The 13,266-nt window shown below is 43.4% G+C and overlaps 1 protein-coding gene across 3 annotated transcripts in view; it reads left to right on the plus strand.

Annotated features, from left to right (window-relative positions):
- Positions 1-13,266, plus strand: part of LOC125450835 (tight junction protein ZO-2-like) — a 121,929-nt gene that overhangs the window by 10,180 nt on the left and 98,483 nt on the right. The window contains exon 1 of one of the 3 annotated variants that reach the window (XM_048527153.2): positions 12,510-12,566. The exons of 1 other annotated variant lie outside the window; for it this stretch is intronic. Coding sequence is in view for 1 of the 2 variants with exons in the window: in XM_048527146.2 (XP_048383103.2) it covers positions 12,698-12,718 (21 nt within the window). In the remaining variant the exon portion in view is untranslated. One more of the 3 variants, XM_048527146.2, reaches the window with a different exon arrangement.

The raw sequence follows: 13,266 nt of genomic DNA on the forward strand, positions 1-13,266 counted from the left end.
AGATTATATTCTCTACAGTGTGTAAACAGGCCCTTTGGCCCAACAAGTCCACACTGACCCTTGGACCATCCCACCCAGAACCATCCCCCTATAACCCACACACCCCTGAACACACTACGGACAATTTAGCATGGCTGATCCACCCTAATCTGCACATCTTTGGACTGTGGGAGGAAACCCACACAGACACAGGAGAATGTGCAAACTCCACACAGTCGCCTGAGGCTGGAATTGAACCCGGGTCCCTGGCGCTGTGAGGCTGCAGTGCTAACCACTGAGCCACCGTGCTGCTCCTAGCATGTATCCTGCCCTCTACTAGTATTAAATTGATAGCAGTGTGGTAAGACACTTAAATGGCTACTTAAGAATCTCAACTAGCCTCAGGTGGGAAGTCCACTCTAGAGTTTTCCTTCCCAAAACTTGATCAAAGTTATTTGCAAAGGTCCCAATTCCAACCTTCCAGTTGATCAAATAGTGCAATTGCCTTCAAATTTGCCTCAAAGGTGTATTATTTTCTGGCAAAAAGGAGAGGTTCTTGCGAGAGAACTCCACCCCAATCTGTTCTTGTAGTCTCCATATTTATATATCTGGTCCATATCAATAATAAGAACTCTGGGAAGAAACAATCTGTCCTTTCAATAAAGAAAGAGCATGAAGATGATGGGGACACAAAATTAAAAAGGAAAGTCAATAAAAATATATATGGATAAATGGACATTATAATATTCTGCAGAATGGGAGCATTACCATTACTTAAACTGATAACCTGGAGCAATGGACAAATGATCATGTCTGCTAGAAAAGTTGACTTCAGATGTTTAAATAACTCCAGAATATAAAACTATCATCAATCATTGTGATTATGAAGCTACTGGATTGTGATTTTAAAAAATAATCTGGTTCACAAATGACCTTCAGGGTAGGAAACTAGCCATTCTTACATGGTCTGAACTATATATGGCTTCAGACCCACAATTACGTGGTTGACTGTTAAATGTCCTCTGAAATGTCTTAGCAATTTGTACAGAATCACTACAACAAAGTAGCATTCATCACACAGACTGCAGTGGTTCAAGAAGATGGCTTACCATCACCTTTTCACAAGCACTTCAGGATGGACAATAAATGCTGGCTTTGTCATGTATGCTCCCAGCTCCTGAATGACTGAAGAAACTGCCAAAAAGACACTGTAGGTAAGCCGAGATAACAAAGTGTGGAGCTGAATGAACACAGCAGGCCAAGCAGCATCTCGGGAGCACAAAAGCTGACATTTTGGGCCTAGACCCTTCATCAGAAAAGGGGAATGAGGAGAGGATTCTGAAATAAATAGGGAGAGAGGGGGAGGCAGACCAAAGATGGATAGAGGAGAACATAGGTGGAGAGGAGAGTATAGGTAGGGAAGGAATAGGTCAGTCCGGGGAGGACGGACAGGTCAAGGGGGCGGGATGAAGTTAGTAGGTAGGAAATGGAGATGTGGCTTGAGGTGGGAGGAGGGGATAGGAGAGAGGAAGAACAGGGTAGGGAGGCGGGACGAGCTGGGCTGGTTTTGAGATGCGGTAGGGGAGGGGAGATTTTGAAGTTGGTGAAATCCACATTGATACCATTGGGCCGCAGGGTTCCCAAGCGGAATGTGGGTTGCTGTTCCTGCAACCTACGGGTGGCATCATTGTAGCACTGCAGGAGGCCCACGATGGACATGTCGTCTAAGGAACGGGAGGGGGAGTCAAAATGGTTCGCGACTGGGAGGTGCAGTCGTTTATTGCAAACCGAGCGTAGGTGTTTGGTAAGCCTATTCTCAAGAGAAAAACTGGCATCAGCAGAATTCATGTTCTATTTTACAATGTTATTGACTTGGCTTTTGCATGATGAATTATATTGAAAGTGGCTGTTTTACGTTTTTAGAATATTTGCCATTTTAAATTTCAGGTTATGGTAAAAACATCCAGTGCTTAGCAAGTGATTAAGTTGGATGACAGCCTGTCAGAAAATAACATTTCATTGTATACATATAGATGATTTAGTGACTAGTAATCTACTTTCACATCATTGATTGGCGCAACTGAATACATTACAGGATGGTTTCCTCCTATTGTTTCTCTTACATGGCTCCCACTTCAACAATGCCTCAACTTTAAAATTCTCATCATTGTGTTTAATGCAGTCTCTGTCCTCCATCACTGTAATATGCAGACCTCTGAGATCTCCAGTGTTTACCTTCAGCTCATTTTCATTGAGTCTGTGCTTTCAGTTGCCTGGACATGAAACTTTGAAATTCCCTCCCAGAAACACTCTACCTTTTTCTCTCCTTTTAAGACATTCCTTAGACCCTACCACTTTGATCAAGCTTATTGTCACCTGCCCTAACATCTGCCCATATGGGCTCGGTGTCAAATTTTGTTTATTAATGCTGCAGTGAAATATTTTGGAATATTTACTGGGCTAAAAGTACTGTGTGAAGATGAGTTGTTGTTCTTTATTTTGTTCCAAACGTATTAACTCAAAAGGCAAAATAACCATGTAATCCAATTTCTATATAATAAAAGAATCAAGTACTCAACCAAGTAGGCCTAGATAATCCACTTCACTAGCAAATTTTGCTATGAGTATATCATACACTTATTGAAGGGAGATAGTGAACTGCAATATATTTGTATTTTAAGAAGGCTCTTGACAAGATATCACATTTAAAGCTACTTAATAAGAACGCAGGGTGTTGAAGATACAATATTAGCAGGGATGGAGGATTGGCTAACTAATAGAAGACAGAGAGTTGGGATGAAGGAGAATTTTCAGGATGGCAACCTGTAACCTTTCGAGAGCTACAGATATTGGTACTGGTGCCACAATTATGTACAATATATATTAATGACTTGGATGAAGAAAGTAACTTGAGATGACCCAAAATAGGTGGGAAGGAAAATGGTTTGGATGGCACAAGGAGTCTGACAGGTTAGACAGGTTAAGTGAATAGGCCAAAGACCTTGCAAATAATTTGGGAAAATCGGAGGTTATGCACTTTGGCAGCAAGAATAAAGCAACTGAATATTATTTCAATGGAACAAGATAGCACAAAAGCTACAGAACAGAGTGATTGTTGAATCCTCGTCCATAAATCATAAAAAGCTTGCATACAGGTTCAGCAAATATTAGAGATGGCAAATGGATTGTTGGCCCTTATTTCAATTGGAATGGAGTATAAAAATAGGAATGGCTTACTAAAACTGTACGAGGCACTAGACAGACCACAGCTGGAATACTGTCAACAGTTTTGGGCCACTTATCTAAGGAAAGATATGCTGGCATTAGAGACATTCTGGAGAATGTACACTAGGCTGACACTGGGTATGGAGGGACTGTCGTACAAGCAGAAGTTGAGTCGGCTGGGACAGAACTCATTGGAGTTCAAAAAATTGACTGGTAACTTTATTGAAACGTACAAGATTCTGAGGACAGAATAGATGTGGAAATGATGTTTCTCCTTGTAAGACAGTCTAGAACTGGAGGGCATAATCTCAGAGAAAGGGTCACCAAATTAGGAAAGAAGTGAGGAGGAACTCCTTCTCTCAGAAGGCAGTGAATTTTGCAATTCTTTACCACAGAAGATTGGTGTGGCTGAGTTGTTAAGTAGTATTCAAGGCTGAGGCGGTCAGATTTCTAATCTGCAAGGGAATCAAATTTATGGCTAAAAGGCAGGAAAGTGGAGGTTGAAGATTATTAGATCAGCCATGATTGCACCGCATGGCACAACATATTTGATGGGCTGAGTGGCGTACTTCTTCTCCAATGTCTTATGGTCTTACTGTCCTTTTGACTAAACTCTGCATTTTATTTTTAAAGAGATACGCACATTACCTTCACAACCTCAGGATATCCCAAAGCATTTTACATTGAGATTCATAAAGTATAATTACTGTACTGTAAATGTAGCAGCCAGATTTCACACAGCAAGCTCTTACAAATAACTATTTGTCTTCAGTAATGCTGCTTCAGTGATAAATATTTCAGCAGGACACGAGGAAGAAAATACTTCCCTGCTGTTTCTCAAAATAGTGCCTCGAATGTCCTGTGAGGCTGCAGGCATGGTCTCAGTTTGACATTGCATTAAAAGACAGCACTTCCCACAGGGCAGCATTTTTTTCAATGCAGCAATAGAAATATCAGCTCAGGTTGTGCACTTAAGTCTCTGAAATGGGACTGAAAACCATACGTTTCTGAGTCAGAGGCAAGGTACGACCCTGTGAGCCACAGTTGCATCTGAGTGCTTCACAACCACACGTCGGACATTTCGATTGCTCCTAATTTTAAAAAAAGTAGAAGCTGTCATTCAACCGCAGGAGCCAATGCTTAAATTAAATGCATTGATTTGTCCAATGGTCTTGTCAGCTATTTTGCAGTGCAGTGTCTGGCTGTGACCTAGAACAATAACCTCTGGGCATTGCTGCATTTCAAATCTACAGTAACCTCAATCTCAATCAGCACAATTATATTCAATGTATCTGAGTTTCATTAACCTAGCTATCCTTAACATCAGTGTTTAAATGAATGGAGACACTCCCCTCCCTGCTGTTTATATTTTTTAAATAGTTATAGCTGAAAGCAAGCTCCTATCACCCTCTGCACTTTTTAATCTACATTGGCTTGTGGCCTTCCAGCACTTCAATATTAAAATTAACATCCTTGTTTTAAAACCCCTCCATGATCTATATCTCTGTCAGCTCTTCCAACTTTGCAATCTTCTTAAGTATATCCAAAACTGGCCTCTTGAGCATGTCCAGTTTTAATCTCTCCATTATGAGCCAAACTGCCTTCAGCTGCCCTAAATTCTGAAACTCTCTCTTTAAACTTCTCCACTTCCATGTCCTCATTTACCTCACTGTAAATCTACCTTTTTGACAAAGCTTTAGGTCATTTCTCTTAATACCTCCTCATGTGGCTTGGACTCATATTTTGGTAGAAGCAACACATGAGAAGGTTTTACTGCATTGAGGACAAACAACATCAAATTGTATTTGTATTATCAGGTACATGGCCGTCTCGAGGAAAGCTCCTATCTGATGCAACAAGATCAGGTAGCATGAACACATTTTTGCCAGATTGGAGCCAAGCCTTGGGGTCTCAAGGAACTGAAGATTTATTTCGGACACTGAAGGGAACAGCACTTGAGAGTAAAATGATGAAGACTTTTTATTTGTTGTAAAAATATTAGGGAGGGGTTTATTAAAAGCTGTTGTATTGTCACTCTAACATCATGTAAGTCACACAATAGGGAGCTTTTACATAGGAAACAATGGAAGACCGTCAGCCCCCTCAGGCTGTTCCACTATTCATAGAACATAGAACATTACAGCACAGTACAGGCCCTTTGGCCTTCGATGTTGTGCCGACCTGTCATACCAACCTGAAGCCCATCTAACCTACACTATTCCATGTACATCCATATGCTTGTCCAATGATGACTTCAATATACTTAAAGCCTGTGGGGAGAAAGCAGAGTTAATGATATCAGTCCAGTGACTGTGTTCTGAAGCATTCTGGATCAAAACACTGGCTCTGTTTCCCGCTCCACAGCTGCTACCAGACCTGCTGAGTTTCTCCATCACTTTCTGTTTCTGTTACACTTTAAAACATTGTCATTGAAATAGCTGCATCACCACAGGAAGCAGAATTGAAATGTGATCACAGCTGATTTTGATGAAATTCCGTATGACCACCTCCCCCATATCCTTTTAATATCTTTGGTTAACAAAACATTTGTCAATCCCAGTATTAAAATCAGCAATTGATCTAGTGCCAGTTATCATTTGTGAATTTATTATTATCATTTGACTGTATAAATGTTTCTTTGCTCCAGTCCCAGAAAGCCTGTCACTTATTTTTTTGACAAGCCCTCTGGCCCTAGGCATTCCAGCAAAAGTTTCTCTCTACCCACCCTTTCTGTTCCCCTTAACAACTGTAAAACTTCAATCAAATCACTCCGCAATCTTCTAAATTTAAGGCAATCAAGCCTTAGATTGTGTAATCTCTCCTCAATTAACACTTAGAGTTCAGGAGTTAATTCTAATAAGTCGATGCTGCATTGCCTCCATTGAAAATATATAATTCCTGAGGTGTGATGCTGAGTACTGTCCCAGATGTTTTATACATTGGGCTTTATATATCTCTCAATCATTACATCTATCTACTTGCATATAGTCCTCTGGATATATAACCCAGTATTGCATTAATCCTTTTCCTTATTTTATGTACCAGTTCATGCTATTTTAATGATATGTACTTAGATTTTCAAGTCTATTTAGATCTCCACTGTTCTAGCTTTTAACCATCTAAAAGTTAGCCTGTTTTGTCTCTCTTAAGTCCAAAATGGATGACATCATATCAACCTACATTGAAATCAACTTGCCATAGTTTTAGACTTGCACTTTGACTTCTACTATCACTTTGTCAAGAGTAAATTCGGAAGTGTAGGGCTACTATGTTATCAAGTAATTTGAAAGAAAGTTACAGATCCATACTTGACAGTCAGCTGAGTTATTAAAATTCATAAACAAATTGAGGTTTTTAACAGGGCAGGGAAGTTTAAATGTATGGGATTATAAAAGGGGTCCCATGACAAAACCTCTAGAAACAAATGTATCCAAAATTGGTGACACAGCAGGACCAGTTTTAGTGTAGATATAACTCAAAATCTTAGTGTTTTTGAAACATTTTCTTCTGTAGTTAATAATTCACATTTTTGAGCAGGCAGTCAGCATCAATTTATTCCACTTGAACAGAATCTGAACAACTTGTCAAAAAGTCAAGGCTAAAGACTCCATGATGACCAGGTGTAGAGTTGGATGAACACAGCAGGCCAAGTAGCATCTTAGGAGCAGGAAAGCCGATGTTTCAGGCTGAGACCCTTCATCAGGTCTGTCCGTCCTCCCCACCTACACTCACCTTTACTGGCTCTATCCCTGCCCCTTTTTAACATGTCTGTCTTCTCTCCACCTATCTTCTCCTCTGTCCATCTTTGATCCACCTCCCCTCTTTATTTCAGAACCCTCTTCCCTTCCCCCATTTCTGATGAAGGGTCTAGGCCCGAAACATCAGTTTTCCTGCTCCTAAGATGCTGCTTGGTCTGCTGTGTTCATCCAGCTCCACACCTTGTTATCTCAGATTCTCCAGCATCAGCAGGTCCTATTATCACTAAAGACCCCATGTTGTTTTCAGAGCAAGCAGGGTACAGCTAGTCTCAATAGTCAGGTGTTCTTACATATTTACACAACATTTCTACCAAAACTGCATATTGCAAGGTTTCACATGACTTATTTTCAAAAAGCAAAATATATTTTCAATTTTAGTTTTCTTTCACTTAGAAAATAATAATTATTAATTTTGTCAAATTAGTTTTCCCAACTGGATTCAGGCCTAACATTTTAGGGTGGGCTGAGCAGTCTGCTCCTGTGACATTTCTGAGGATGTTTTACTTCATATAAATGTATGTTCTTCTTATTTAGATTCCATGGATTTGTGAGCATTGCTGGCAAAACCAGCATTTATTTCTCATTTCCAATTGATCCTTACAGCAGTGGTGAGTTTCCTTCTTGAACCACTGCAGCCTTCATGATTTAGACATACAGATTGTGCTGTTAGGGAGAGATTTCCAGGGTTTTGACTCAGTAATAGTGAAAGAATGGCAATGTAGTAGGCATGCAGGCAACACAGTTCTGAGGAAGGGTCACCAGGCCCAAAACGTTAACTCTGTTTTTTCTTTCATAGATGTTGCCAGACCTGCTGGGCTTTTCCAACAATTTTGTTTTTGTTCCTAATTTACAGCATCCTCAGTTTTTTTATGTAGTTGGTGCATAAGACCATAAGACGATAAGACATGGGAGCAGAAATTAGGCCATTAATCCATTGAGTCCGGTCCACCATTCAATCGTGGTTGATAAGTTCCTCAATCCCATTCTCCTGCTTTCTTCCCTTGATAATCAAGAGCCTATCTATCTCAGTCTTAAATGTACTCAATGATCTGGCCTCCACAATCTTCTGTGGCAGTGAATTCCATAGATTCACCACTCTCTGGCTGAAGCCATTTCTCCTTAACTCCATTCTAAAAGGTCTTCCCTTTACTCTAAGGCTATGCACTCGGTCCTAGTCTCTCCTACCAATGGAAACATCTTCCCAACATCCACTCTGTGCAGGCCATGCCGTGTGACTTGGAGGGAAAGGCACAGGTGCATATACTGCCCTTGTCCTTCAAGCTGGCAGGGGTTATGGATTTGAAAGATGCTGTTGAAGAAAACTTGATGAGTTCTTGCTGTGCATCCTAAGATGGACCACACTGTTGCCATCATGAATCAGTGGTGAAGAGCGTGAATATTGAAGGTAGTGGTTGGGGTGTCAATCAAATAAATTGTATTGCCTTGGATGATGCTCAACCTCTTGAGTATTTGCAGAGTTGAATTTATCCTGGAAAATGGAAAGTATTCAACCACGCAACAAAAACAGAAGTTGCTGGAAAAGCTCAGCAGGTTGGGCAGCATTTGTGAAGAAAAAAATCAGTTAACATTTCAGGTCCGGTGACCCTTCTTCAGAGCTGATGGTAGCCTGGAACATGTTGGTTTATATGCAGAAAAACGGAGGGGGAAGGAGTAAATGATAGGATAGAGGCAGAAGAGAGAGAAGAGCGATTGTATAGACAAAGGAGTTGATAATGATCTGGTTAGGAGAGTGAACAGCTGTTAATGGGGACTGTTAGTATCTAACAATAGGTAGTGTGTAGTGGCAGGCTATGTCCTAACAGGGCCTGATGTCTGGGGTAGGGGGCTAGGACATGGGAGAGTTTAGGCTGGAAAATTATTGAGCCTAGATTTTAGAGCATCTGCAGTCCTCCCGGTTTTTATTTGGGATTCAGTCACATTCCTGCATTATGCTTTGTATATAGTAGCTGGTCTTTGAGGTATTAGGAGGTGAAAAACTTGCTGCCGAGATTTCAGCCTCTGACTTGCCACTTGCCCGTTGTATTTTACGTGGCTGGTTCTGTTAAATTTCTGGTCAATGTCATAAGGATGTTCACAGTGGAGAGTTCAGCTATGGACCATTATGGTGAGATGCTTCGATACTATCTTGTTCTTGTGGCATGAGATTTATTTGCCTCTGATCTGTTCCCAAGCCCGGATATTGTCCATAATGCCGTCATAAATTGGTTCAACAGTGCCTTTTGGTATATAACTTGCATCGTGTGCCTTTTTATATACATACACACATTAGGGGCCTTCCTTGGAGGCATGTGTAAGTTTGAAGTTTTTTCGCAGATAAGGGGAACTTTAACGTAATGTTTAGGGATTTGTGGGAACAGATAGGCTACCCCCTTTCCCTACGATCCCTATGCTCCCCTGTCTCATTTTCACCACCCCCCCCCCCCATTTGAACTTTCTGCACCGAGGTGACTACGAAGCCTACGATGCCTGTTGGCACACTCGAGGCTTTTGCTGTTTAGTGGGTACTACCAAGACTGTTACAGTAATATCATAATTTGGATTTATAAACTTCATTGTGGGCGTCGAAACAACTTGCACATCTGTAGCATCACGTAAAACCCCCGACACCCTAAAGGCCACGAAGTACTGTCAACACTGCAGTGTTGGAACACAACAGGCTCCCATAACTGCAGACTGCATCCACTGTACCCGGTGTGGCTTCCTCTACATTGGGGAAACCAAGCGGAGGCTTGGAGACCGCTTTGCAGAACACCTCCGCTCAGTTCGCAACAAACAACTGCACCTCCCAGTCGCAAACCATTTCCACTCCCCCTCCCAGTCTCGAGATGACATGTCCATCATGGGCCTCCTGCACTGCCACAATGATGCCACCCGAAGGTTGCAGGAACAGCAACTCATATTCCGCCTGGGAACCCTGCAGCCTAATGGTATCAATGTGGACTTAACCAGTTTCAAAATCTCCCCTTCCCCTACTGCATCCCTAAACCAGCCCAGTTCATCCCCTCCCCGCACTGCACCACACAACCAGCCCAGCTCTTCCCCCCCCCCCCCCCCACCCACTGCATCCCAAAACCAGTCCAACCTGTCTCTGCCTCCCTAACCGGTTCTTCCTCTCACCCATCCCTTCCTCCCACCCCAAGCCGCACCCCCATCTACCTACTAACCTCATCCCACCTCCTTGACCTGTCCGTCTTCCCTGGACTGACCTACCCCTCCCTACCTCCCCACCTATACTCTCTCCACCTATCTTCTTTACTCTCCATCTTCGGTCCGCCTCCCCCTCTCTCCCTATTTATTCCAGTTCCCTCTCCCTATCCCCCTCTCTGATGAAGGGTCTAGGCCCGAAACGTCAGCTTTTGTGCTCCTGAGATGCTGCTCGGCCCGCTGTGTTCATCCAGCCTCACATTTTATTATCTTGGAATTCTCCAGCATCTGCAGTTCCCATTATCTCTCCACATATCAGGACTTCATTTTCTCCCCCTTGGTCCAGGAACTCCCCACCTACATCCATGACACCATACACGCCCTCCACCTCCTCCAGAACTTCCAATTCCCTGATCCCCAACACCTCATTTTCACCACGGACATCCAGTCCCTATACACCTGCATTCCCCATGCAGATGGCCTCAAGGCCCTCCGCTTCTTCCTGTCCCACAGGCCTGACCAGTCCCCCTCCACCAACACCCTCATCCGCCTAGCCGAACTCGTCCTCACCCTCAATAACTTCTCTTTCGATTCCTCCCACTTCCTACAGACTATGGGGGTTGCCATGGGTAACCACATGGACCCAAGCTATGCCTGCCTCTTTGTAGGTTATGTGGAACAGTCCCTCTTTCGCACCTACACAGGCCCCAAACCCCACCTCTTCCTCCGTTACATTGACTGCATTGGTGCCGCCCCATGCTCCCAAGTGGAGCTTGAACAGTTTATCCATTTCACCAACACTTTCCAGCCCAACCTCAAGTTCACCTGGACCATCTCCAACACATCCCTTACCTTCCTGGACCTTTCTGTCTCCATCTCAGGCAACCAGCTAGAAACTGATGTCCATTTCAAGCCTACCGACTCCCACAGCTACCTGGAATACACCTCCTCACACCCACCTTCCTGCCAAAATGTCATGCCCTATTGCCGATTCCTTCGCCTCTGCTGCATCTGCTCCCAGGATGAGGCATTTGACTCCCGTTCATCCCAGATGTCCTCGTTCTTCAAGGGCCGCAACTTCAGACCCCCCTGCAGTGGTCAAGAACACCCTCGACCATATCTCCCGCATTTATGGCACCTAACCCCTCACACCCTATCCTCTCAATAACCGCCCAAAGAGAATCCCCCTAGTCCTCACATACCACCCCACCAACCTCCGGATACAACGCATCGTCCTCCGACACTTCTGCCATCTACAATCCGACTCCGCCACCAAAAACATTTTTCCATCTCAACCCTTGTCTGCCTTCTGGAGAGACCAGTCTGTCTGCGACTCCCTTGTCTGCTCCACAGTCCCCTCCAACCCCACCACACCCTGCACTTTACCCTGCAGCCGCAGGAAGTGTTACACCTGCCCCCACACCACCTCCCTCACCCCCATCCCAGGCCCCAAAGATGACTTTCCACATCAAGCAGATGTTCACCTGCACATCCGCCAATGTGGTATACTGCATCTGCTGTACATGGTGTGACTTCCTCTACATTGGGGAAACCAAGTGGAGGCTTAGGGACTGTTTTGCAGAACAACTCCGCTCGGTTCGCAGTAAACAACTGCGCCTCCCATTCGCGAGCCATTTCAACTCCCCCTCCCATTCCTCAGACAACATGTCCATCCTGCTCTCTGATGAAGGGTCTAGGCCCGAAACGTCAGCTTTTGTGCTCCTGAGATGCTGCTTGGCCTGCTGTGTTCATCCAGCCTCACATTTTATTATCTTGGAAGGCTCCCGTAGCTAGCATCTGTTTCCTTGATATTGGTTGAGGGATATGAACTAACTAAGACATCTTCACTGCTATTCATCTTTTTTTTCCCTCAGAAAGCCAATGATTATCTCATCCGAAACAGCACCTGTCCTTTATTATTATTACTAGGGCGTTAGTCTGGGTTTTGTGCGAGAAGGATTTAAAACTTCAATCCCGAAACTCAAAGGACACAAAGATTACTCATTGAACGTTTTGCTAGTATCCTGTATGAAATTTATTTTCCGGTTAAATCCTGCGCTACTTCCAAACGCGAGTTCTGTCGCTGAATCCTCGGAATGACGTGGTCCCAGATTTCCGAATTTATACTGGGCGTTCCCACCCTTTGCTACACATAGAGCAGCACACGGTTGTGGGGTAGGTACAACAGGGCGAAGGGGGTCGCACACCCACCGGTTTTGAAACGTTCCACGACACATTTATTCAGTGAATGAGAGAAAAGTGTACTTTCCAGCCAATGTAATGAAGAAGGTTCAGAACGCTTCGATCGAGGTTGAAGTGGTCCTGCATCAGCCTCCCCCCTCGGCTGCAGTGGAAGCTCCCGAATCTTGAATAAGAATGTGGAGAGCAGCTGATCTGGGAGTTTCACGGAAACCTCCGCAGTTTTAGGGGCGGGGAAAGGTAGAGCAACTTTATTTTAATCTGCAACTAAGTTCATTGTGAGGAAGGAGAGGTTATCTGAATACGGATTCAAACCAGTTCTGATGTGAAGGATAGCTGGGAACAAACCTAGCCCGTCGCTTCATCAGGAAATGCCCGTCAGGCGAAGCGAGGTGAATTAATTAGCATCTTTTTGACCAATTGCTGCCGTCCTTTGTGTTTCGCTTAAACAATGCAATTTAACCTGGTAAATCGTTCACTTCTTTTTTGGGAAGGAAAAACGCTTAATTAAATTTTAGTTTTAAACATAATGCATACATTCCTCCCTTTTCGAGGGAAAATTGTATTCCCACGTACGTGGCTTATACTTAATTCTAGAATTAAATAAAGTTGGCTAGTATTAAATTGTGCGTACGCTTGGTAATTGCAAGGTCTTGTGTGAAAAGAATGGGACCTATTCTTTCAAAGAGCTGGCAATGTTATGATGGATTAAATCGCCCTGTATTGTAAGCTTGTGATTAGTAGGAAGATTGAATTTGTTTTTTTTAAACGAGGTCAAGTATAATTTTCAATCTTTGCTACCGCAGCGCACAAAAAACGAACATCACACCTTGTTTGAATTACTTATCTGCTAGAGCAGTGCGCTGATTTAAGGTGGAAGTGAATGAAAGAATTTGGTGACTGGAGGCTTAGTCGTTTCGACTGATGAAGTGACATGCTT

This window comes from Stegostoma tigrinum, chromosome 3 (genome assembly GCF_030684315.1).
Source record: "Stegostoma tigrinum isolate sSteTig4 chromosome 3, sSteTig4.hap1, whole genome shotgun sequence".
NCBI lineage: Eukaryota > Metazoa > Chordata > Chondrichthyes > Orectolobiformes > Stegostomatidae > Stegostoma > Stegostoma tigrinum.